Genomic DNA, 26,737 nt, shown 5'->3' on the forward strand with positions numbered 1-26,737 from the left:
TGGTTATCATTTTAATCACATTGAACTACAGTATGCAAAAAAAGAAAATTTACTCAAGGCCACCACGGGCAGAATTCCGCGTTGTGAACATAACATTAGTGTGAATGGGTCTCCCCGTGACCCGTTCACACTGCGGTATTTCAGCGGCGGACAATTCCGCTGAAACTGTTCCGCGCCAAGAAAGAACATGTTCATTCTTTGCGCGGATTCCCCGAGCACTGCATAACCGTCAATGGTGACGGCTCAGTGCCCCGCGGCCCTAGCACCGAAGTGTTTTTGGCGGCGGCCGCCAGACGGAATCCCCACTCGCTGAATTCAGCAAGCAGAGATTCCGCAGTGTGAACGCACCCTAAGGGTATGTTCACACTACGGATTATGAATGGAATCTCTGCTCGCAGAATTCCGCGAACGGAGATTCCAGACTGGCGCCCGCCGTCGCAATACTTCGGTGGTAGGACCGTGCGGCACTGCGCCATCACCATTGACGGCTATGTAGTGTTCGCGGACTTCCACGCAAAAAATGAACATGTTCTTTCTTTGCGCACAATTTCAGTGGCGGAATTGTCCGCCGCTGAAAAGCCGCAGTGTGAACGGGTCTCACGGAAACCCATTCACACTGATGTTTATGTTCACAGCACGTAATTCCGTTCGTGGAATTCCGCGGGAATTACGTAGTGTGAACATACGCTAAGGGGTAAGTGCATTTTAGGAGGCCGGGCTGTGGGTTGTCTGGGCATGCTGGGAGTTGTAGTTTTGCAACATCTGAAGGTCCACTGTTTGGAAACCACAGGTGCACAACCCGTCTGACAGCATTTGAACCTCCCTCTCGCTGTCTCCACTTTCTCCTGTGCGCGGTCACATGGGTTGGTGGCATCACGGTCATGTGACTGTCGCGTCATCAAGGTCCTGGTAGAGGATAGGGACTTGCCGCTAGCCTGGTTGTTGGAAGTGACCTCGCAGCATCGCCACTGCTGATTGGCTGCGTCTGGAAGGCGCTGCTGAATTAACCAAGGTGCTGTGGTGGAAGTGGATGAGAGTTTAGAACAGGGAGAAACTGACAAGGCCACCGGGATGTCAGAGAACAGGCGGCAGTTCTGGAAGAGAAGTTCCAAACTACCGGGCAGGTTGGTGGACGGGCTAAGGCGATGCAGAAAAGTGCTTGGTGTGGGAGAAACTATGGTGCCGGCTGCGAGCTGTACTGGGGCTCTGACCTTTTATTTTTAACTATTTCATGGCCAGTTAAATTCAGTCTGTTCCCTGTCATCAGCCATGTCAGGCAGCCGAGCGCCCTGTTCTTCATGCTGACAGGAAGTCCAGAAACATGTCTGCCTCCTGTTCACAACTTCATGCCCCAGTGGGGTCTGTTCCTGGGTGAGGATGGTATTGACAGCAGGCATTGTGCCTAGAAGATGTCCACAGTACACTAGCGGTGCCCCTGCCAGGAGGCACTACCTGAGGAAAGCCATGTCAGTGACCCCTCCTTTTCAGTATATTCCTGCTGCCTGTGGTGCATTCATCCTCTACATACACCAGTGTGTCTCCAGCTGTTGCAAAACTACAACTCCCAGCATGCCCAGACAGCCAAAGGCTGTCGGGGCATGCTGGGAGTTGTAGTTTTTCAACAGCTGGAGACACAAGGGGAGATTTATCAAATCCTGTCTAGAGGAAAAGTTGCTGAGTTGCCCATAGCAACCAATCAGATTGCTACTTTCATTTTTAAAAAGGCCTCTGAAAAATGGAAGAAGTGATCTGATTGGTTGCTATGGGCAACTCAGCAACTTTTCCTCTGGACAGGTTTTGAGGAATCTCCCCCACAGTGTTTGGAAAACCCTTACCTACATAGATCCACAGTATGTGTTGTTATTAAAGGGGTACTCCGGTGGAAAACATTTTTATTTAAAATCAACTGGTTCCAGAAAGTTAATCAGATTTGTAAATTACTTCAATTAAAAAATCTTAACTCTTCCAGTACTTATCAGCTGCTGTATGTTCCAGAGAAAGTTGAGTTGGTCTTTTCTGTCTGACTACAGTGCCCTCTGCTGACACCTCTGTCCATATCAGGAACTGTCCAGAGCAGGAACAAATCCCCATAGCAAATCTCTCCTGCTCCGAACAGTTCCTAACATGGACAGAGGTGTCAGCAGAGAGCACTGTGGTCAGACAGAAAAGAACAACTCAACTTCCTGTAGAGAACTTTTTGGAATCAGTTGGTTTAAAAAAAAATAAAACATTTTTTGGAGTACCCCTTTAGCTTACCATATATACTCGAGTATAAGCCGAGGCCCCTGTCATCACCCCCCCCCTTTCATCATCACCCCCCCCCCCTTTCATCATCACCCCCCCCCCCCTTTCATCATCACCCCCCCCCCTTTCATCATCACCCCCCCTTTCATCATCACCCCCCCTTTCATCATCACCCCCCCTTTCATCATCACCCCCCCTTTCATCATCACCCCCCCTGTCATCATCACCCCCCCCCTGTCATCACCCCCCCCCTGTCATCACCCCCCCCTGTCATCACCCCCCCCCTGTCATCATCACCCCCCCCTGTCATCACCCCCCCCCTGTCATCACCCCCCCCCCTGTCATCACCCCCCCCTGTCATCACCCCCCCCCTGTCATCATCATCCCCCCCCCTGTCATCATCACCCCCCCCCCTGTCATCATCATCCCCCCCCCTGTCGTCATCATCCCCCCCCCTGTCGTCATCATCCCCCCCCTGTCGTCATCATCCCCCCCCCCTGTCGTCATCATCCCCCCCCCTGTCGTCATCATCCCCCCCCCTGTCGTCATCATCCCCCCCCCTGTCGTCATCATCCCCCCCCCTGTCGTCATCATCCCCCCCCCTGTCGTCATCATCCCCCCCCTGTCGTCATCATCCCCCCCCTGTCGTCATCATCCCCCCCCTGTCGTCATCATCCCCCCCCCTGTCGTCATCATCCCCCCCCCTGTCGTCATCATCCCCCCCCCCTGTCGTCATCATCCCCCCCCCCTGTCGTCATCATCCCCCCCCCTGTCGTCATCATCCCCCCCCCCTGTCGTCATCATCCCCCCCCTGTCGTCATCATCCCCCCCCTGTCGTCATCATCCCCCCCCCTGTCGTCATCATCCCCCCCCCTGTCGTCATCATCCCCCCCCTGTCGTCATCATCCCCCCCCTGTCGTCATCATCCCCCCCTGTCGTCATCATCCCCCCCCTGTCGTCATCATCCCCCCCCTGTCGTCATCATCCCCCCCCCCCGTCATCATCCACCCCCCCCCGTCATCATCACCCCCCCCCCCGTCATCATCACCCCCCCCCCCCCCGTCATCATCATCCCCCCCCCGTCATCATCATCCCCCCCCCTGTCATCCCCCCCCCTGTCATCCCCCCCCTGTCATCCCCCCCCGTCAACCTCCCCCCCCGTCATCATCCCCCCCCGTCGTCATCATCCCCCCCCTGTCATCATCATCCCCCCCCCTGTCATCATCATCCCCCCCCCTGTCATCATCATCCCCCCCCCTGTCATCATCATCCCCCCCCCTGTCATCATCATCCCCCCCCCTGTCATCATCATCCCCCCCCCCTGTCATCATCATCCCCCCCCTGTCATCATCATCCCCCCCCTGTCATCATCATCCCCCCCCCTGTCATCATCATCCCCCCCCCTGTCATCATCATCCCCCCCCTGTCGTCATCATCCCCCCCCTGTCGTCATCATCCCCCCCCCCCGTCATCATCACCCCCCCCGTCATCATCACCCCCCCCCCCGTCATCATCACCCCCCCCCCCCCCCCCGTCATCATCATCCCCCCCCCGTCATCATCATCCCCCCCCCTGTCATCCCCCCCCCTGTCATCCCCCCCCTGTCATCCCCCCCCGTCAACCTCCCCCCCCGTCATCATCCCCCCCCGTCGTCATCATCCCCCCCCTGTCATCATCATCCCCCCCCCTGTCATCATCATCCCCCCCCCTGTCATCATCATCCCCCCCCCTGTCATCATCATCCCCCCCCCTGTCATCATCATCCCCCCCCCTGTCATCATCATCCCCCCCCCCTGTCATCATCATCCCCCCCCTGTCATCATCATCCCCCCCCTGTCATCATCATCCCCCCCCCTGTCATCATCATCCCCCCCCCTGTCATCATCATCCCCCCCCCCTGTCATCATCATCCCCCCCCCTGTCATCATCATCCCCCCCCCTGTCATCATCATCCCCCCCCCCTGTCATCATCATCCCCCCCCCCTGTCATCATCATCCCCCCCCCTGTCATCATCATCCCCCCCCCTGTCATCATCATCCCCCCCCCCTGTCATCATCATCCCCCCCCTGTCATCATCATCCCCCCCTGTCATCATCATCCCCCCCCCTGTCATCATCACCCCCCCCCTGTCATCATCACCCCCCCCCTGTCATCATCACCCCCCCCCTGTCATCATCACCCCCCCCCTGTCATCATCACCCCCCCCTGTCATCATCACCCCCCCCCTGTCATCATCACCCCCCCCTGTCATCATCACCCCCCCCCTGTCATCATCACCCCCCCCCCTGTCATCATCACCCCCCCCCCCTGTCATCATCACCCCCCCCTGTCATCATCACCCCCCCCCCCCGTCATCATCACCCCCCCCTGTCATCATCACCCCCCCCCTGTCATCATCACCCCCCCCTGTCATCATCACCCCCCCCTGTCATCATCACCCCCCCCCTGTCGTCATCATCACCCCCCCCCTGTCGTCATCATCACCCCCCCCCCTGTCGTCATCATCACCCCCCCCCCTGTCGTCATCACCCCCCCCCTGTCGTCATCACCCCCCCCTGTCGTCATCACCCCCCCCTGTCGTCATCACCCCCCCCCCTGTCGTCATCACCCCCCCCTGTCGTCATCACCCCCCCCCTGTCGTCATCACCCCCCCCCTGTCGTCATCACCCCCCCCCTGTCGTCATCACCCCCCCCCTGTCGTCATCACCCCCCCCCTGTCGTCATCACCCCCCCCTGTCGTCATCACCCCCCCCCCTGTCATCATCACCCCCCCCTGTCATCATCACCCCCCCCTGTCATCATCACCCCCCCCTGTCATCATCACCCCCCCCTGTCATCATCACCCCCCCCCTGTCATCATCACCCCCCCCCTGTCATCATCACCCCCCCCTGTCATCATCACCCCCCCCCTGTCATCATCACCCCCCCCCTGTCATCATCACCCCCCCCCTGTCATCATCACCCCCCCCCCTGTCATCATCACCCCCCCCCCTGTCATCATCACCCCCCCCTGTCATCATCACCCCCCCCCCGTCATCATCACCCCCCCCCCCCCCGTCATCATCACCCCCCCCCCCCCGTCATCATCACCTCCCCCGTCATCATCACCCCCCCCTGTCATCATCACCCCCCCCCTGTCATCATCACCCCCCCCCTGTCATCATCACCCCCCCCTGTCATCATCACCCCCCCCTGTCATCATCACCCCCCCCTGTCATCATCATCCCCCCCCGTCATCATCATCCCCCCCCCTGTCATCCCCCCCTGTCATCCCCCCCTGTCATCCCCCCCTGTCATCCCCCCCCTGTCATCATCATCCCCCCCCCCTGTCATCATCATCCCCCCCCCCCCCTGTCATCATCATCCCCCCCCGTCATCATCATCCCCCCCCCTGTCATCATCATCCCCCCCCCCCGTCATCATCATCCCCCCCCCCCCGTCATCATCATCCCCCCCCCTGTCATCATCATCCCCCCCCCCTGTCATCATCATCCCCCCCCCTGTCATCATCATCCCCCCCCCTGTCATCATCATCCCCCCCCCCTGTCATCATCATCCCCCCCCCTGTCATCATCATCCCCCCCTGTCATCATCATCCCCCCCCCTGTCATCATCACCCCCCCCCTGTCATCATCACCCCCCCCCTGTCATCATCACCCCCCCCCTGTCATCATCACCCCCCCCCTGTCATCATCACCCCCCCCCTGTCATCATCACCCCCCCCTGTCATCATCACCCCCCCCTGTCATCATCACCCCCCCTGTCATCATCACCCCCCCCCTGTCATCATCACCCCCCCCCCTGTCATCATCACCCCCCCCCCCTGTCATCATCACCCCCCCCTGTCATCATCACCCCCCCCCCCCCCGTCATCATCACCCCCCCCTGTCATCATCACCCCCCCCCCTGTCATCATCACCCCCCCCTGTCATCATCACCCCCCCCTGTCATCATCACCCCCCCCTGTCATCATCACCCCCCCCCTGTCGTCATCATCACCCCCCCCCTGTCGTCATCATCACCCCCCCCCCTGTCGTCATCATCACCCCCCCCCCTGTCGTCATCACCCCCCCCCTGTCGTCATCACCCCCCCCTGTCGTCATCACCCCCCCCTGTCGTCATCACCCCCCCCCCTGTCGTCATCACCCCCCCCTGTCGTCATCACCCCCCCCCTGTCGTCATCACCCCCCCCCTGTCGTCATCACCCCCCCCCTGTCGTCATCACCCCCCCCCTGTCGTCATCACCCCCCCCTGTCGTCATCACCCCCCCCTGTCGTCATCACCCCCCCCCTGTCATCATCACCCCCCCCTGTCATCATCACCCCCCCCTGTCATCATCACCCCCCCCTGTCATCATCACCCCCCCCTGTCATCATCACCCCCCCTGTCATCATCACCCCCCCCCTGTCATCATCACCCCCCCCCTGTCATCATCACCCCCCCCCTGTCATCATCACCCCCCCCTGTCATCATCACCCCCCCCCTGTCATCATCACCCCCCCCCTGTCATCATCACCCCCCCCCTGTCATCATCACCCCCCCCCTGTCATCATCACCCCCCCCCCTGTCATCATCACCCCCCCCCCTGTCATCATCACCCCCCCCTGTCATCATCACCCCCCCCCCGTCATCATCACCCCCCCCCCCCCCGTCATCATCACCCCCCCCCCCCCCGTCATCATCACCTCCCCCCGTCATCATCACCCCCCCCTGTCATCATCACCCCCCCCCTGTCATCATCACCCCCCCCCTGTCATCATCACCCCCCCCTGTCATCATCACCCCCCCCTGTCATCATCATCCCCCCCCGTCATCATCATCCCCCCCCCTGTCATCCCCCCCTGTCATCCCCCCCTGTCATCCCCCCCTGTCATCCCCCCCCTGTCATCATCATCCCCCCCCCCTGTCATCATCATCCCCCCCCCCCCCTGTCATCATCATCCCCCCCCGTCATCATCATCCCCCCCCCTGTCATCATCATCCCCCCCCCCGTCATCATCATCCCCCCCCCCCCGTCATCATCATCCCCCCCCCGTCATCATCATCCCCCCCCCCCGTCATCATCATCCCCCCCCCGTCATCATCATCCCCCCCCCTGTCATCATCATCCCCCCCCCTGTCATCATCATCCCCCCCCCTGTCATCATCATCCCCCCCCCTGTCATCATCATCCCCCCCCCTGTCATCATCATCCCCCCCCCTGTCATCATCATCCCCCCCCCCGTCCATATCGCCCCCCGTCCATATCGCCCCCTGTTATCATTCAGACCCCCCCCCCCCTTTCGTTTTCTTCTCACCTCCCCAGTTGTTGCTCTAGTAGCTGTAGGGACCGTCCAGGGAGGGTGAACCAGGCCGTCCATCTTCACTTCAGGGACAGTCCGCATTCCGGTGGGAGGGTGAGCCGGACCGGGCCGGCCATCTTCACCGGGAGGCCTTCTTCTCTGCTCTGGGCCATCCTCGGACTAGTGATCCTGCATTGACGCTACCACGCTGGGATGTCCGTGCGCAGCAGACATCTGTGCGCAGGGACGCCCCTGATGTCATATGTCTGCCTAGCATGGACATCCTTGCGCGGTAGCGTCAATGCAGCATCACTAGTCCGAGGATGGCCCAGAGCAGAGAAGAAGGCCTCCCGGTGAAGATGGACGGCCCGGACCAGCTCACCCTCCCCACCGGAATGAGGATGGTCCCTGCAGTGAAGATGGACGGCCCGGCCCAACCCATTTACACCCCCCCCCCCCCCCACCGGTATGCCTAAAGCAATATTTTTTGTTTTTTGTTTTGTTCACTCAAGTATAAGCCGAGGGGGGCGATTTCAGCACAAAAAAATCGGGCTGAAAAACTCGGCTTATACTCGAGTATATACTATGGATCGACCGATATCGTTTTTTTTTTTTAGGGCAGATACCGATAATCTGTGGAGGTTAAGGCCGATAGCCGATAATTTATACCGATATTCTGGTATAAATTAACGGCTATTTCTCTCCCCCAGGGGGCATTATATGTGAATGGCACAGGACATGGGGCATTATATATGAGGGGCACATAGTTACATAGTTAGTACGGTTGAAAAAAGACATATGTCCATCAAGTTCAACCAGGGAATTGAAGGGTAGGGGTGTGGCGCGATATTGGGGAAGGATGGAATTTTATATTTCTTCATAAGCATTAATGTTATTTTGTTCCAGGAATGTATCTAACCCTGTTTTAAAGCTGTAAATTTTTCCTGCTGTGACCAGTTCCTGAGGTAGACTGTTCCATAAGTTCACAGTTCTCATGGTAAAGAAGGCGTGTCGCCCCTTGAGACTAAACTTTTTCTTCTCCAGACGGAGGGAGTGCCCCCTCGTCCTTTGGGGGGTTTAACCTGGAACAGTTTTTCTCCATATTTTTTTGTCAGGGGGCATTATATGTGGGGGCACATGATGGGGGCATTGTATGTGAGGAACACAGGACATGGGGCATTATATGTGGGGGTCACAGGACAAGGGGTATTATGTATGAGGGGCACATGACGGGGGGATTATATGTGGGGGCACATGACAGCCCACCCCTGTCATGTGCCCATATAATGCCCCCTGACTTATAATATATTGCCCTCTGTCCAGTGCCCCTCACATATAATGCCCCATGTCCTGCCCCCTCAGGGGGCATTATATGTGAGGGGCAAAGGACATGGGGCATTATATGTGAGGGGCACAGGACAGAGGGTATTATAAGTCAGGTGGGCATTATATGGGCACATGACAGGGGGGGTCTGTCATGTGCCCCCACATATAATCCCCCCTGTCCTGTGTTCCTCACATATAATACCCCCCTGATATGTGCCCCTCACTTCTATTTGCCCTCCTCACTTATAATTTGCCCGTCCATCCATACAGCGCCCGAGCAGTGCTCACCTTTCTCACGCTGCTATGTTCTTGTACTGTGAGTGAGAGCTGCAGGGACGTTATCTCCGGTCGCCGGCGCGACGATGTGATGTCGTCACGTCGGCCTACCGTGGATGGCGTCCCCGCGGCTCTCACTCCCACTGCAAGAATGAAGCAGCGTTAGAAAGGTGAGGGAGTGGAGGAGCGGGACAGCTGACAGCTCCCTCTCCACCATGCTGTCAGCTGTCAGGCAATTGCTCCGCACGGCAAAACAAGGCGTGCGCACGAATCGCGGGACTTCAGTCCCGACCTGAAGTTCAGGGCCGGGACTGAAGTCCCGCGATTCTTGCGCACGCCTTGTTTTGCGCATTATCGGCAGGTTAGAAGCCGATAACGGGAAAAAACGTGAATATCGTCCATGCCGATAATCGGTTGATCCCTAGTATATACGGTAGGATGCATTCACACCACGTTTTAGCAATACAGTTCCCGTATACGTTTTCAATGTGAAAACCTTATGGAACCGTATTGAAAACCATATGCATTGACTCTCCATTGAAAACCATAGTCTACCACGGTTTTTGGTCCGGGTGAAAAACCGTATTAAACTGTATACGTTTTTTTTTTAACATGAGAGTCAATGGGAACCGTGCAGAACCTTATGTGCGTACGGTTTCCTCCGGTTTGCACCATACAGTTTTTGACTTTGCACAGTTTTTTTTTTCTTGGAATTTCAATCAAACAAGTGAAACTTTATTACATAGTTACATAGTTAGTACGGTCGAAAAAAGACATATGTCCATCAAGTTCATAATGGAGTGAAAAGTTAAAAACATTCAGTTTTTTCTTTAGAAAACGTATGCATCCATACATCATTTTTCAAACCGTATACGGTTTTTAACCGTATACAAATTAAAATTTGCACACAGTTTAGTCCGGTTTTGAGGAATCCGTTTTTCATCACAGACCTGATACGGGAACTGTATTGCAAAACGTGGTGTGAATGCAGCCTTACCAAGATTCCTGAGAACACACTTTTTTCTTCTTTGTTTCCTCAGTATCCAACCTGTATACGGGGCCCAGCAGCCACCACTAGAGAGGAGGTAAGTGCTTTTATTGTCATGTCACAGTCGAATTTATTAAAGATGCCGACAATACAGCCTGGATTCTGGCACATTTGCCACTTAAATCTGGACCATTTTTCTTTGCTATTAAAGGCAGAGGTTACAGGTGTCGGGTACGTGGACAGTGATTCAGAAAGCTTTGTCTAATGGGTTCACTAGGAATAAACACCATAGTTCAGTGGTCTCCAACCTGCGGACCTCCAGATGTTGCAAAACTACAACTCCCAGCATGCCCGGACAGCCAACGGCTGTCCGGGCATGCTGGGAGTTGTAGTTTTGCAACATCTGGAGGTCCGCAGGTTGGAGGCCACGGCCATAGTTCATACATAAAAGGTTTTTACCAGCACAGATTTCCAATTTGCCCTGTGGAAGAAGATATGTCACCTGATGCAGGCTCTGAGCAGATGTCTACCGTTACAGTCAATGGCGGCTCTATGTGAGACAGGAAATCTGCAACAAAAAACGTGTGGATTTCATGTTATGAGTATGTTCACAGGTAACCCACCTATGTGAACCTAACATAAAAGAGACCTGTCGGCAGAAAAACATGGATGTAAATAAAGCCCGTGTCTGGATAGGGCTAGTTATCAAGATTCCAAGCATGCCTTTTTATCTCCAGAGTTTTCCCTATCGGCAAATCAGCCTCAAGTGCGCAGGGAGAGTTCAACGGCACAGGTACAGTGGATATAAAAAGTCTACACACCCCTGTTAACATGCCAGGTTCTTGTGATGTTAAAGAAATGGGACAAAGATAAATCATGTCTAAACTTTTTCCACCTTTTATTGTGACCTATAAGACCGGGTTCATGTGGCAGAATTCTGAATGAATCGTCCACGAGGACATTCTGCAGCAGCAGAGTCTCATTGATTTCAATGGGATTCTGCTGTTCGGTTCACAGGGCAGAATTTCCACGACATCAACATCTGGTGCGGAAATCCTGAATACGGCATCTGCAGAAACGTTGAACATGTTCAATGTTTTCTGCGGATTAGGAAATGTATTGCCGTCTATGAGCTGGAGTATTTCCGAGCGGTCCTAGTGCCAGCATGTTCTGCTGTTTGTAGAGATTTTCCATGCTGACATTCCACCGTGTGAACATAGCCTAAGTGAACAATTCAATAAAAAACAAGCTGAAATCTTTGAGGGGGAAAGAATAAACCAATCAGCTTGATGCTTTCATTCTGAAAAAGGAAAGAAGCTATCTAACTGGTTGCTATGGGCAACTGGTCAAATTTACATCTGCACAAGTTTCTGTAAATCTCCCACACTACAGTGATCCCCCGACCTACGATGGCCCCTACATACATGTCATTGAATGTTGAGGCAGCATCAATATACGATGCTTTTGTATGTCAGGGCCATCGCATAAACGGCTATCCGGCAGCACTGACAGCTTCAGCTGCCACTGGATAGCCGTTTAATGTGCCCCGTGTGCTCTGGTGAGTGTCACTCACCTGTCCCCGCCAGTCCTCTTCAGGCTTTGCTGCATAACTGTCGCTCTCCTTCGTCGTCATCACGTCGCCGCACACGCCGTCCCGTCATCCAATAGGAGCGGGGTGCGCAGCGACGTGATGACGGCGATGGGGAGTGACGATCCAGGGCACCGGTGACGGTCCGGAGCGGTGGGGACACGTGAGTATAACTTTCTAGATTATTATTGCACGGGCATACGGTAAATTCAAGTAACGATGGTTCATTTGGAATGAATTACCATCGTATGTTGAGGGATCACTGTATAACCTGGTTGCACAAGTGTGCATACCCTTAAACTTATACTCTGCTAAAGCACCTTTTTGATTTTATTACAGGGATCAGTCTCATGGGGTAGGAGTCTATTAGCATGGCACTTCTTGATGCCAACTCTTTCTTGCAGGTCATCTGTGCATAGCACTCTGCAGATGGTCAATTGGATTAAGGTCTAGGTCATTTTTGAAACATTCAAGGAAATCTTTAAAGTAATATTTTTTGTTGTTGTTTTGTTTTGCCATTATGACCGCGCTGCCACAACTAACAACAACTAAAATAATAAACCTTAACTTACCTTCCGCTGGTATCGCTCTCCTGTCTTGTGGCCTTGGTCTTTTTCCTGCTCTTGGTGCCTGTAACATCACACTGCTCAGCCAGCGGAAGTGTGATCCGGCACCAAAAGCAGGAAAAAGAAGGATGGTAAAGAATACCAGCGGCGCCACTTTTCCTCTGCACAGGTTTTGATAAATCTCCCCCCCATGATGTTTGTTTTTGGAAACTTCAGCCAGGCTTGGATGTTTTCCCTCTTACCACTCTACCCCATAGCTCATCCATATGAAGAATATGAGACAGTGTTTCCCAACCAGTGTGCCTCCAGCTGTTGCAAAACTACAACTCCCAGCATGCTCGGACAGCCTTCGGCTGTCCGAGCATGCTGTGAATTGTAGTTTTGCAACAGCTGGAGGCACACTGGTTGGGAAACACTGATATGGGAGATCATTGACACGTGTAGCACACAGTCAGTACTTGGCAAAATTGTCTTCAGCGCCAGTTTGAAGCCTCCCTTTCCTTTTTTCTTCGCATCTTTTCAGGGTCATCCAGTTCTTGGTAATGTCTCTGTTGTGCCATATTTTTTCTACTTGATGGTGACTGTTAGAGATGAGCGAATATACAGTAAATTTGATTCGTCACGAACTTCTTGGCTCGGCAGTTGATGAATTATCCTGCATAAATTAGTTCAGCTTTCAGGTGCTCCCGTGGGCTGGAAAAGGTGGATACAGTCCTAGGAGACTCTTTCCTAGGACTGTATCCACCTTTTCCAGCCCACCGGAGCACCTGAAAGCTGAACTAATTTATGCAGTATAAGTCATCAACTGCCGAGCCGAGAAGTTCGTGACGAATCGAATTTACTGTAAATTCGCTCATCTCTAGTGACTGTCTTTGTGTTCCATGATATATCTTATGCTTTGGAAATTGTTTTGTACCCTTCTCCTGAATAATATCTTTCAACAATTCGGCTTTAGCTCTGAGCAAATATCAGGAAAATAATGCAGAACAGTTGATCTTTATTTGTGATTATTCAGAGTCACTTTTAACCCCTTCCCGACCCATGACATACAGGTACGTCATGAACATTTTTGCCGCTACTCGCGGCATCCCGCAGCACCCAGAAAGATGGTGGCTATCACTGATAGCCAGCCATCTTACCGTGCGACCACGGGGGGTTTCATCCCCCACCCCCCCCAGCGATCGCTGCTATCAGCTGGTCAAATCTGACTAGCTGATAGCAGCGTTTCGCTATGAAAATACTTAGCAGCGCGGTGTGTGAGTCCCGATCACGGGGATCGGGACACACACCGCTCTGCTAAGTGTCCCTGACCCGTCCCCCGGCGTCACTTACCCGTCCGAGCGGTGTCCCGAGCGATCCCGGCGGTCCCGGCGTCCTCCAGGCGGTCCCGGCTGTGCTGCGTCCCGGAGGTGAGTTTGCAGCAGCAGTGCGGCATCTTCATTGGCAGCAGTGAGATCGCTGTAAAGCGATCTCACTGCTGCCTCTGAGAGTTTCAAAACTGCAACTCCCAGCATGCCCAGACAGCCTTTGGCTTTCTGGGCATGCTGGGAGTTGTAGTTTTGCAACATCTGGAGGCCCACAGTTTGGAGACCACTGTATAATGGTCTCCAATCTGTGCTCTTCCAGATGTTGCAAAACTACAAATCTCAGCATGCTCAGTCTGTCCAGGCATGCTGGGAGTTGTAGTTCTCTAACATCTGGAAGAGCACAGATTGGAGACCATTATACAGTGGTCTCCAAACTGTGGACCTCCAGATGTTGCAAAACTACAACTCCCAGCATGCCCAGACTGCCCAAGCATGCTGGAAGTTGTAGTTCGGCAACATCTGATCCTTCAGATATTGCCGAACTACAACTTCCAGCATGCCTGGGCAGTCTGGGCATGCTGGGAGTTGTAGTTTTGCAACAACTGGAGGCACACTAGTTGGGAAACATTGTCCGTTTCCTACCTCAGTGCCTCCAGCTGTTGCAATTGTTGCAAAACTATAACTCCCAGCATGCACTGACAGACCATGCATGCTGGGAGTTGTAGTTTTGCAACAGCTGGAGGCACACTGGTTTGGAAACACTAAGTTTGGTTGCAAAACACTTGAAAGTTTATTACTTAACTTAGTGTTTCCAAACCAGTGTTCCTCCAGCTGTTGCAAAACTACAACTCCCAGCATGCACGGACAGCCAAAGGGCATGCTCGGAGTTTGCAACAGCTGGATGTTTGCCCCCTCCCCCCAATGTGAATGTACAGGGTACACTCACATGGGCGGAGGTTAACAGTGAGTGCTGCAAGTTTGAGATGGCGCAAATTTTGCGCTGCAGCTCAAACTTCTTGCGGCAAACTTGCTGTGAACCTCTGCCCATGTGACTGTACCCTAAAAACACTACACAACACTGACACTAACCTAAAATAAAAAGTAAAAAACACTACATATACACATACCCCTACACAGCCCCCCTCCCCAAAAAATGAAAAACGTCTGGTACGCTACTGTTTCCAAAACGGAGCCTCCAGCTGTTCCAAAATAATAACTCCCAGTATTGCCGGACAGCCATTGACTGTCCAGGCATGCTGGGAGTTTTGCAACAGCTGGAGGCACCCTGTTTGGGAATCATTGGCATAGAATACCCCTATGTCCACCCCTATGCAAATCCCTAATTTAGGCCTCAAATGCGCATGGCGCTCTCTCACTTTGGAGCCCTGTCGTATTTCAGGGCAACAGTTTTGGGACACATATGGGGTATCGCCGTACTCGGGAGAAATTGCCTTACAAATTTTGGGGGGCTTTTTCTTCTTTAACCCCTTATGAAAAGGGGAAGTTGGGGTCTACACCAGCATGTTAGTGTAAAAAAATTAATTTTTTACACTGACATGCTGGTGTTGCCCTATACTTTTCATTTTCACAAGAGGTAAAAGGGAAAAAAGACCCTCTAAATTTGTAACGCAATTTCTCCTGAGTACGGAGATACCCCATATGTGGGCGCAAAGTGCTCTGGGGGCGCACAACAAGGCCCAGAAGGGAGAGTGCGCCATGTACATTTGAGGCGATTTGTACAGGGGTGGCTGATTGTTACAGCAGTTCTGACAAACGCAAAACAATAAATATCCATATGTGACCCCATTTTGGAAACTATACCCCTCACGGAATGTAATAAGGGGTGCAGTGAGCATTTACACCCCTCTGGTGTATGACAGATTTTTGGAACAGTGGTCTGTGAAAATGAAAAATAAAATTTTTGATTTGCACAGTCCACTGTTTCAAATATCTGTCAAACGCCAATGGGGTGTAAATGCTCACTGCACCCCTTATTAAATTCCATGAGGGGTATAGTTTCCAAAATGGGGTCACATGTGGGGGGGGGTCCACTGTTCTGGCACCATAGGGGCTTCCTAAATGGGACATGCCCCCCAAAAACCCTTTCAGAAAAACTCACTGTCCAAAATCCCATTGTCGCTCCTTCCCTTCTGAGCCCTCTACTGCGCCCGCCGAACACTTTACATACACATATGAGGTATTTCCTTACTCGAGAGAAATTGGGTTACAAATTTTAGGGTGATTTTTCTCCTTTTACCCCTTGTAAAAATTCAAAAATTGGGTCTACAAGAAAATGCGAGTGTAAAAAATGAAGATTTAGAATATTCTCCTTCACTTTGCTGCTATTCCTGTGAAACACCTAAAGGGTTAAAACACTTACTGAATGTCATTTTGAATACTTTGGGGGGGGGGGGTGCAGTTTTTATAGTGGGGTCATTTATGGGGTATTTCTAATATGAAGACCCTTAAAATCCACTTCCAACCTGAACTGAGCCCTGAAAAATTACCATTTTGAAAATCTTGAGAAAAATTGGAAAATTGCTGCGGAACTTTGAAGCCCTCTTGTGTCTTCCAAAAGTAAAAACTTGTAAATTTTTTTATGCAAACACAAAGTAGACATATTGTATATGTGAATCAATATGTAATTTATTTGGAATATCCATTTTCCTTTCAAGCAGAGACTTTCAAAGTTAGAAAATTTTCATGAAAATTTTTTACCAAGAAAGGATGCAAATATCAGTGAAATTTTACCAATAACATAAAGTAGAATATGTCACGAAAAAACAATCTCGAAATCAGAATGATAAGTAAAAGCATTCCAAAGTTATTAATGTTTAAAGTGACAGTGGTCAGATTTTCAAAAAATGCCCAGGTCATGAAGGTGAAAATGGGCTGGGTCATGAAGGGGTTAATGATGACAGGTGTGTAATGACGTCTTTTTGAAATAAGTTGGAATGTGATTGGTTAATTCTGCACATAATCGCATTCCCAGTTATAAGAGGGTGTGCACACTTATGCAACCAGGTTATAGTGTGTTATTTATTTATTTTATTCCCCCCCCTCTCAAAAAATGTCAGTTTGCAAATGTATTGTTCACATTAAGGCTAGGTTCACACTACGGAATCTCCGGGCAGAAAATTTCCGCCTGGAGATTCCGAGTGCGGCCGGCGCTAGGACCGCGCAGACACTGCAGTCTCCAATAGGCTGCAATGTGTTCCGCGAGTATTTCCGCCTGAAAAATGAGCAACGCCATTCTTCAGGCGGAAATTTTTAAGCGCATTTTCCGTTCACAAATTCTGCTTCACAAATTCCGAAGTGTGAACTTGTGAACGGAAACCCATTCACTATACAGTACATTTTAGCAAGCAGAATTTCTGCCTGCAGTTTTAAAGTGGAATTGCAGGCAGAAATTCCGTAGTGTGAACCGAGCATAAAGGTGGAAAAAGTTCTGACATGATTTATTTGTGTCTCGTTCTTTAAGAGAACAAGAACCTGGCATTTTACGACGGGTGTGTAGATCCACTAGATAAAGAGGACATGGAGGGAGATTTGTCAAAACACGTGGAGAGGAAAAGTTGATCAGTTGTCCATAGCAACCAGTTTGCGTCTTTCATTTTTCAGAGGCCTTTTTAAAATGAAAGAAGCAATCTGATTGGTTGCTATGGGGAACTGGTCAACTTTACCTTTGCCCAGGTTTTGATAAATCTCCCCCATGGACTTGACTTACCTAAGCATTTGCCATGCTTAGGAACACCCCGAAACACACGAGTCCTATTAGCATATTAACAAAAAGGCTTATAGCTCACTGATGGAGTGAAGACAATTGCAGTAAAAAAAGGTATGCCTGAAATCATCATTTGTTCTGTTTTTTTATAATGAAAGGTCTACTTTAACAGCTTGTTAAAGGGGTTATCTAGAAAAAAAACTTTTTTTTTTATGTATATATCAACTGGCTCCAGAGAGTTAAACAGATTTGTAAATTACTTCTATGAAAAAAATCTTAATCCTTTCAGTACTTATTATCTGCTGAAATTGCTCTCTGAGGACACGTGTCTCGGGAACTGTCCAGAGTAGAAGCAAATCCCCATAGCAAACCTCTTCTACTCTGTGCAGTTCCAGAGACAAGCAGAGATGTCAGCAGAAAGCACTGTTGCCAGACAGAAAAGAACAACTCGACTTCAGCAGCTGATAATTATTGGAAGGAGTAAGATTTTTTTAATAGAAGTAATTTACAAGTCTGTGTAACTTTCTGGAGCCAGTTGATATATGAAAAGTTTTTTCCTGGAATACCCCTTTAACATTGCAGAAATTCTGGTGGAATTCACAAGGAATTTGAGGTGGTTCCCTCTTAAAGGGGTACTCCGCTGCACACTGTTTGGGACAAACTGTTCTGAACACTGAAGGCGGCAGCTTGTGACGTCATAGCCCCTCCCCCTCTTGAGGTCACGCTCCGTCCCCTCATGACATCACGCTCCATCCCCTCAATGCAAGTCTATGGGAGGGGGTGTGACGGCTGTCACGCCCCCTCCCATAGACTTGCATTGAGGGGGCGGGTGTGACATCATGATGGGGCAGGGCTATGACGTCACAAGCTGCCATCTCCAGCGTTTGGAACAGTTTGTTCTCATATAACTGGTAGTGTATATCCTCTATACTACGCCCATAGGCAGGGTTCACACATAGTATTTTTGTCATTATTTGGCCCCTTTTTTTTTCCCCAAAACAAACAAGGAGAGGGTTCAAAACACAGAAAAGGGTGGACATTTTTCACTTATAGTTTTTCAGTGGTTTGAGCTAAAAAATACTGACCAAAATGATGACCACAATACTAATGTAAACTCCTTGGAAGAAAGTTTACAGGAATGAAATAAAACCTGTCTTTCCTCTTGAATTAACCCATTGTTCTCTGAAACCCAAGAAATATGTACGCTCTTATAAGATCAGCTACTGTAATTCTCGCTTTCCCTTCACAGTTTCTCATCCAATCACCCTCGATTACACTTATATCATCCGAAAAGTAGAAAGGCCTCAAGTTTTCATGAATTCGCCAGAAGTACAAGTGATGCATGGGATATTGACGATGACGAGAGTGAAGAGATTTTACATTCTGTATCCTATCAGACCCTCGGCTCAAAAATGGCTGATACGGAGGTAGAAATTACATCTAGCTTCAAGAGGCCTGAAGACAATTCCAGCCAGACAATTGTGACATCTGTTAGCGAAGATCAGCTACACAGGGTTACTACAGGTGGGAATAGCAATTTTTTTTTTAACTGTTTATTTATGAATTTTTTAAATTTTTTATAACAATATTCCAAGGAGGAAACAAGAATTAAGGTTAGATAATAAGACACATCAAAGAAATACATGTATATAGAAAAATAACGACAATGCTTAAAAAGAAAAGTAAAAAATAAAATAGAAGGAAAAAAAGTGATGTAGCTATAAGACATGACCATAAATAGCATGTATTGGCTAACCATTAGAACTTATGATTCATGTCAGTTTACAACCTAGCAATTATATTAACAACAATATAATATATGAGCTAAAGGTAACATACCACAATGTAGTTCCGACATAGTATGTTAAAGGGGTATTCCGGGGAAAAACATTTTATCCCCTATCCCTTTGGATGTCCGATCGCGGGAGGCCCGCGCTGGGACCAACCCCCCCCCCCTCCTCCCCCGCTACTGGGGCTGAAGCACCTGCATTCTATTCTGTTTCCAGTTTCAGGAACCTCCGGGTTTCCAGGACTGGGGATGTGACGCCATGCCTTGCCCCCTCTATTCATGTCTATCATGACGCCCCCTCCCATAGACATGAATGGAGGGGGGCATGGCATGGTGTGACGTCACGTCTCCAGTCCTGGAAACCCGGAGGTTTCCAAAACTGGAGACGCAGCTCCCACATAGAATGCGGGTGCTGCAGGGAGATTGCATGGGGTTCCAGTGGTGGCCCCCTGCGATCAGACATTTTATCCCCTATACTTTGGATAGGAGATAAAATGTTTTTGCCCAAAATACCCCTTTAAAGTTGTTATCTAGCAACGTAAATATTGATGGTATGAAAATAAAGCAAATATATCTCGATCAGAGTGAATATAACAGAGAAAAATTAGAAAGGAGAGAGAAAGATCAAGGTCCGCACGGCCATCTCTGCGACCCCCGGAAATGAATCGGGATGTATACTATGTGTCAATGATCTCCCACCTCTGCCAAATACTATGAAATTTAGGTAGAGTGACAATTAATTTGCCTCATCTCCCGTATTCTATCTAACAATGCATTAACTGGGGAGTATTGGACTTTTTTTTCCACCAACAGGCTACCAAGCGTTTAGCAGCTGTTAGAATACGTAATAGGAGTCTGGCTTGAATTTTAGTCAACTCTTTGGGTAATAGGTTGGGTAGATATACAGCTGGGTCTAAGGGAATTGTAGTCCCCAAAATCTGTCTGATAGTTCTTTGAACTTTAACCCAGAAATCAGTAAGGGATGAGCAATCCCCAAAAATGTGTGAGAGTGTGCCAACCGAAGATTGGCATCTCCAGCACAATGAGGATGTTTGGGGAAACATGCGATGAGGCATCTCTGGGGTATGGTACTAGAATGTAAGTATTTTGTATTGATTTTCCTATATGTTATACAGGTAGAGGACTTGGCTGCATTTGACCAAATAGTCTGACACTGATTAGTGGATAAGCGATGGCCTAGATATCTTTCCCATTTATCCATGTATACGTGGAGAATAGCTATGCTTTCTGTACATATTTAAGGTACACAAAAAAACATTTTGCATGCTTTGACAGGTGTCTATGTTAAAGGGGTATTCCCACCATAGACTTTTATAAGATTCACTCCTATCTGTAAAACAAGGGGTCCCACCCGATGAAGTAACTGCCACTTGCCACATCCAGGAGTTTTTGGAGATAAAGGTGGGTATCAGAGTTGAGATCTGGATCTATCGGACATTTTTGACACACCCTGTGGGTATGAAATACGTTGTTACGCCCTGTAGCAGGTAGCATAGAGTTAAAACTTTGAGAAGACCAGGTACTTTCCAAACAGTTTCTTCTTAAGTGAAGATCAGGTCATGCAGCAAAATACCAAGTCAAATGCACAGCGTTAATCCATAGTATCCTTATAAATGCTTCAGAGTCACCCAGATAAGTGAAGTTGTTGTGGTTTGACACCTTACTTTCTGCCAGTGGTGCAGTAACATTAGTCAAAGTTTTTTTTTAACCCATTCATGACCCAACGTGTGTGTGTGTGTGTATATATATATATATGTGTATATATATATAATATATATATATATAATATAGTAATGATTCCTCCTTGGGGATTAGCTCCAGGATCGTCCTGGACACTGCCACGGGACACTTTTCCACTCAATAAACCCGCAAACAATGGTTATTCATGCAAGCCTGGCACCTCGCCAGCTTTATTTAGACAGGTTGCAGGGGGAAAACAAACATAACAAAGGAACAAAATAAGATCCTAGACCGTCTGGTCACTGACTACACATATCAGCATGCCCTGACTACTATCTGGTGAGCTACCCTCAGCCAGTTAAACATGTGTCTCCTGCAACCTGTTACTCACAGTTCACACCACTTCTTAGACCACTCACAACTTCAGCTGTGTGCTTCCTCAACAGGGTCCGAGTGTCTCCCCCTACAGCGACATGCTGTTACCCAGGGAGAGCCCCAACTATTCTGTTTCTTTTCCTTTTAAACACATTTTCCCTTCCTGATACCTCATTAATCGAGCCACAGGTGGAGCATTTTCTAGAGTTAGCAAGGGAAATACACCCTTTCCTTGCCACACTGCCACAATATAAATTTTTTTTTTTTTTTTTTTTTGCTCACATGTTTTTTCCTGCTCCCATTCTAAGACCCATAACTTTTTTTTATTTTTCCACTGACGAAGTGGTACTTTTCATTGACACACTTTATTTCATCATATAATGTATTACAGAGCCAGATACAAAATATATGTAAGGCAATATTGAAAAAAAATATGAAATTGCAAAATTTTGTGGGGCAATAATTTTTTTGGCGTTCACAATACAGTAAATCTTACATGCTAACTTTATTCTATGGGTCAATACGATTCCACTGATACCAGACTTGGATAATTTTTGTTTTTTTTTTATGGAAAAAAAATTTGAAAACTTACAAAAGGAAAAAAAAAAACCTTGTGTAATTCCATATTCTTACACCTATAACTTTTTATTATTACACCTACAAAGCTTTTATTACCACTTTTGCGCATATGTGGCTTTTTGATCACTTTATTAAAAAAAATTTCTAGGATGGAATGTGACCTAGAAGCAGCAATTTTGGCATTTCAAATGTTTTTTGCGTTTACGCCTTTAACTGTGCAGGTTCAGTAACATCATTAATTAATAGCTTGGACAATTACGCATTACAACTTATATAAAAAAATTTTTTTTATAATTTGTAGTGTTTTATTTGAAAATAGGAAAAGGGGGGTGATTTAATGTTTTATTGGGGGGGAGGTTGCATGTGTGCATATTTATTTTTTATTGTTTAGTACACATTTTTGATCCCCCAACCTCCTTTTAGAGACCTATCATAAGCCATCATTATATCAGGAAGAGGTTAAAACCATGATAACTAAATGACATTACATGTACGGATGGCAGAAATCTTCTAGACAAAACGAAAAACTTTTGTCGTGTATAGCCATTTGCTACACTATATGCAGGTCACATGTGCATCCCAAAATCCTACAGCAATCCAGTTGAAACAATCCGTATATAAGAGCAACAAATCTAAATAATGCAAGATCCAAACATCTTTTTATTTTAATGAGAATTATTTTGTAAGTGATTTATAAGATGTTTGTAATTCAGTTATTTACCGAAATTGATTCCTCACCCTAGATAAACTAGGCCACTGGGTGTCTCACCTGCAAAACACTATTTGATGCAATTAGGGGAAATCTATCTCTAGCAGTAAAAAGACAGAACACAGAAAGTGGGGGTGGGCCTTAGATATGCTTAGTGCTATGTGCGGGAGAGAGCCTGTGCCTAGTAGAAACAAAAGGGCTGTCACTCCCCCTCCCATAGGCTTGCATTGAGGGGGCGGAGCGTGACGTCACAACGCTCCGTCCCCGTGATCGCCAGTAATCAGACCCGGAGTGAACACTCTCCGGGGACTGATTCTAATGGGGTGTCGTGTGCAAGATCACGGGGGTCCCCAGCGGCTGGACCCCCGCGATCAGGCACCTTATCCCCTATCCTTTGATTAGGGGATAAGATGTCTTAGCGCCAGAGTACCCCTTTAAGTCGACCATAATCTAAAGAACTGTGGTGATCTTAAGAACTATGATAACATTTATTATGATGTATGGTATGAGACGCTCTTAATTAATATTAAGTCTATTTTGGAGGAGACTCTCCAGAAAATATATAGAGGATCTGTATGCAAACATAATTTTGTACCTACCTATAGTGTAGATTTATGATTACTGTGACAAATTGATACTATGAAGTCGCTTTCACTCTTTCACGTATAACAGGCACATTTTTTCCATCCATATTACTGCCACAAGCCCTGGTCTGATGACCTGAACTCACAGGTGTCAGTTTGTCATCAGAAACAAGGTCAGGTCAATTGCATCCACGAAAGGGACACAAAAATGTGCATGAAATATGCTTGTGTGAAACCTTTATATGGCTGGGTGCACTCTGCATTTGTGGCATCCTGTCAAAAAGGTATGGTACATATACTGTTTTGCGTACTGTGTGCCTATTTACTTTTGTGCCTAGGGTTTAGTCAACTAGTGACTAAGTTTTGGGTTATTTCCAGCATGTATATGTTTATATTTAGCGGGGCTGAAAAGGATTGTCTCCCTTTTTTGATAAATTTGTTAATATTTCCTCTAGATACCTCTGTGCTGAGGAAGCCCCTACAAAAACTTCAATCCCATCCCTTCCGCCCTATTATTCCACTTGTTGCCAGAATATCTGATCAGAATGCTTCTGGAGCACCTTCTATGAATATCCGGGAAAAAACACGTCTTGAAAAATTCAGACAGCTGCTTTCGTGTGCAAACACTGACCTCGGTGAGAAGTTATGATAAACGTTTTTCTTAGAATGCTAATGTACAAAAGATATTTAATAGAGAACTATTACACAACAGGTAATTTACTCATCCTGCTAGAACCGCTGTAAAGAGTTTTCCTGCTCTGCCTATCTTGGCATGAGCATTTATTACTCAGTCATTGCAGTGTATTGCACTTTGCAGTAGTGCAAAGATTCCTCATGACTTCTTGATAGAGGCGAGAACTGCTGCCCACTGGTTGTATGAGTAGAGCAGTGTTTTCCAACAAGGGTGCCTCCAGGTGTTGCAAAACTACAACTCCCAGAATGCCTGGACAGCCAAAGGCTGTCCAGGCATGCTGGGGGTTGAAGTTTTGCAACACCTGGAGGCACCTTGGTTGGGAAAGACTGAAGTAGAGAGAGATTCTCAATAGTAACAATTGCTCAGTATTTGTATCTCTCTGAAGGCCCATGATTATATTTTGCACATGACTAGTGCTACTTGTTGTTCTTCATTTTTTTTCATCCTCTGTAATACAGCTGCTATCTCATTTTTTTTCCTTTTTATACATCAATTGCTCCTTTTCTGTTTTTCTCTGTCGGCTCCATTGGGGGGACACAGACCTCGGGTATATGCTGCTGTCTCTAGGAGGCTTGACACTATGGCAACCAAAAAGTCGGCTCCTCCCAGCAGGATATACCCGCCTCCATGCCACTGAGCTAATCAGTTTTAGCTTAGTGTCTTAAGGAGGTAGACACTGGTCTCATATTTTTTATTTTTTAGGTTTAGGCAATGTGTTTTATTCCGCTTTATTCCTTTTTCTTTCTGTTTTTAGGTGGGGACTCAGGAACTGCAGTTCACTGTTTCCCCATTGCGAGAGGTGGCAGGCATCTTGGATGTACTGTTAACCCCCTCTCGCCAACGGTCAGCGCTTGGGGTTGTACCTCATGGGTCCGGGTCCCCTACCTCCCTGTTCGCCTCGCTATGAGCTTGGCTTGCAGCAGGTGACAATGCTGACTGAAGACTACATTCTGAAGACTTCTTTAGGTAAGTTCTTCAGCACAGGTGAGTATTTTTTTTTTTTCTCCTTAGGTCTTGCAACAGCTGGAGACCCCTGTTTTGGACCACTATTCTTCCTGAAGCTGGGACTGGCCATGTAATAGTTTTATTTTTCCCTGCAGGGGGACTGTTTTTTATTATATGGGGAGCAGAGTGTTTTCAGTAAAGGGGCAGTGTGTTCACAGTAGAGGGGCACTTTATCTGGGCAGTCTGTGTGGAAATGTACGCGCCGGAGGTTTCTTCACTGCGGACGTGCGTGTCGTTTTACTTTCATTTTCGGCAGCCGCGGCTGCCGACGGCACTTCGCCCGCTCCGTCCTTCACGCGCATAGGAGTTCACTACAGGGGTTAGGAGCGGGCGCCATTATTAAGTTAATCTGTATTTCTTCGGTGGCCCGCCGGACGTTAGCTCCGCCCACCAAGCCGCAGAAGCGCTTCAGGAGCGCGAGCTGAGCCACCAATCAGCGCTGTGCACGCATTTGGGACCATGCAAGGGCCAATCACAGCGCCCTTGCATCTGACCCGGCCCCTTCCTTCTATTGGCCGGCGTCTCTTTCTCTCTCCTCACAGCCTCGGTGCGGAGTTCTCCTCACAGCAGCTGCCTAGGGACACTGACTTGGGTGAGACTGTTCATTTTTTGCTATGTCCGTGCCCAGAACTGTCCCTCCCTCAAAACAGATATCTGGAATATTAGTTACTCATTACGCTTGTATAAACTGCTCTGCAAAAATGCCAGGTTCTGCTGAACCCACTTGTTCTGCCTGCTCCACTGCTCCCCCAGACCCCCCTGCTATTTCTAACCCAGGTGCTCTTTCAGACCCGGTGGGTTCGGCCACCCCTCCAGCCTGGGTATCCTCCCTCTCTGTTTATATCCGACTTGGCACAGGTCTCCCGTTCTGTGGTGACTGCCTTGGAGAGGTTTACCCTTCACCAGCCCTCTAGAAGGTCCCGTTCCCCTTCTCCCTATGCTTCACACAAGCGTACTAGGGGTGTCTCCTCTGACTCATCCCTTGAGTCTTCTGGTAGGCACGGGCGTTCCACTCGCAGGTCTCACCCGGCCGCTTCTTCAGGCCACACTCGTCACTCTTCCAGAGGACATTCCCGTGGTCACCGCTCTGGCTCCCCTGAGCCACGTACCCGGTCGGAGTCTCCCTCTTCTACGGCTGCCTCCACTTGTTCGCACTCTCCTGGGGAACTGGGGGACTAGGTTTCCGATTCGGCTTCTGACTCTGCAGGTTTTTTCTCGGGTGGTAGGTCGCCTCTTGCTCTTTCGAGACGTTTGGCCCACGCACATTCAGGACTCCTGGGTCAGGGACGTGGTGTCCAACGGATACCGAATAGAATTTGCCTCCCTTCCGAGGGATCGTTTTTTTTTCAGTCCCGTGCTCCCCGATCTCCTTCGCTTGCGAAGAAATTTCTAGGAGGCTCTTCAGTCCCTTCTTATCCAGGGTGTCATTGTCCCGGTTCTTTCAAGGGAACGTTTTCGGGGTTTCTATTCCAATCTTTTCGTGGTTCCCAAAAAAAGCGGATCTGTGCGGCCAATCCTGGATCTCAAACGTCTCAACCAACATCTTCTGATCCGCCATTTCCAAATCTCTCCGTTCGGTGGTGGTGTCTATGGATCAAGGGGAGTTTCTTCCCTCTGTGGACATCAAGGATGCCTACCTCCACGTTCCAGTTTTTCCCGGACACCAGCGGTACCTCCGCTTTGCGGTTCCGGAAGGTCATTATCAATTTGTAGCTCTCCCCTTCAGTCTGGCCACTGCGCCACGAGTCTTTACCAAGATTCTGGCGCCCGTGATAGCTCTGTTACGGTCAAGAGGGGTATCGGTGATACCTTACTTGGACAACCTTCTCATCAAGGCTTCCACCAGAGCCCAGGCTCTGGAGAATGTGAGCCTCACTCTTCACACCCTATGTCGCTTCGGGTGGATGGTCAACCGAGACAAGTCTGTTCTCTCCCTCACCCAGTCTCTGGTCTTCTTGGGGCTTCAATTCGACTCGGACTCTGCTCGGATTCGCCTCCC

At 49.2% G+C, this 26,737-nt stretch overlaps 1 protein-coding gene across 1 annotated transcript in view; it reads left to right on the plus strand.

Annotated features, from left to right (window-relative positions):
- Positions 1-913: 913 nt before the first annotated feature.
- TBC1D22B (TBC1 domain family member 22B) overlaps positions 914-26,737 on the plus strand; it is a 68,753-nt gene continuing 42,929 nt past the window's right edge. Inside the window, exons 1-4 of the mRNA XM_056557935.1 lie at positions 914-1,124; positions 10,170-10,214; positions 18,552-18,826; positions 23,495-23,674. Coding sequence (XP_056413910.1) covers positions 1,072-1,124; positions 10,170-10,214; positions 18,552-18,826; positions 23,495-23,674 — 553 coding nt within the window. The 5' untranslated portion in view covers positions 914-1,071. The remainder of the gene's footprint in view (positions 1,125-10,169; positions 10,215-18,551; positions 18,827-23,494; positions 23,675-26,737) is intronic.

The sequence above is a fragment of the Hyla sarda genome, chromosome 2 (assembly GCF_029499605.1).
Source record: "Hyla sarda isolate aHylSar1 chromosome 2, aHylSar1.hap1, whole genome shotgun sequence".
Lineage (NCBI taxonomy): Eukaryota > Metazoa > Chordata > Amphibia > Anura > Hylidae > Hyla > Hyla sarda.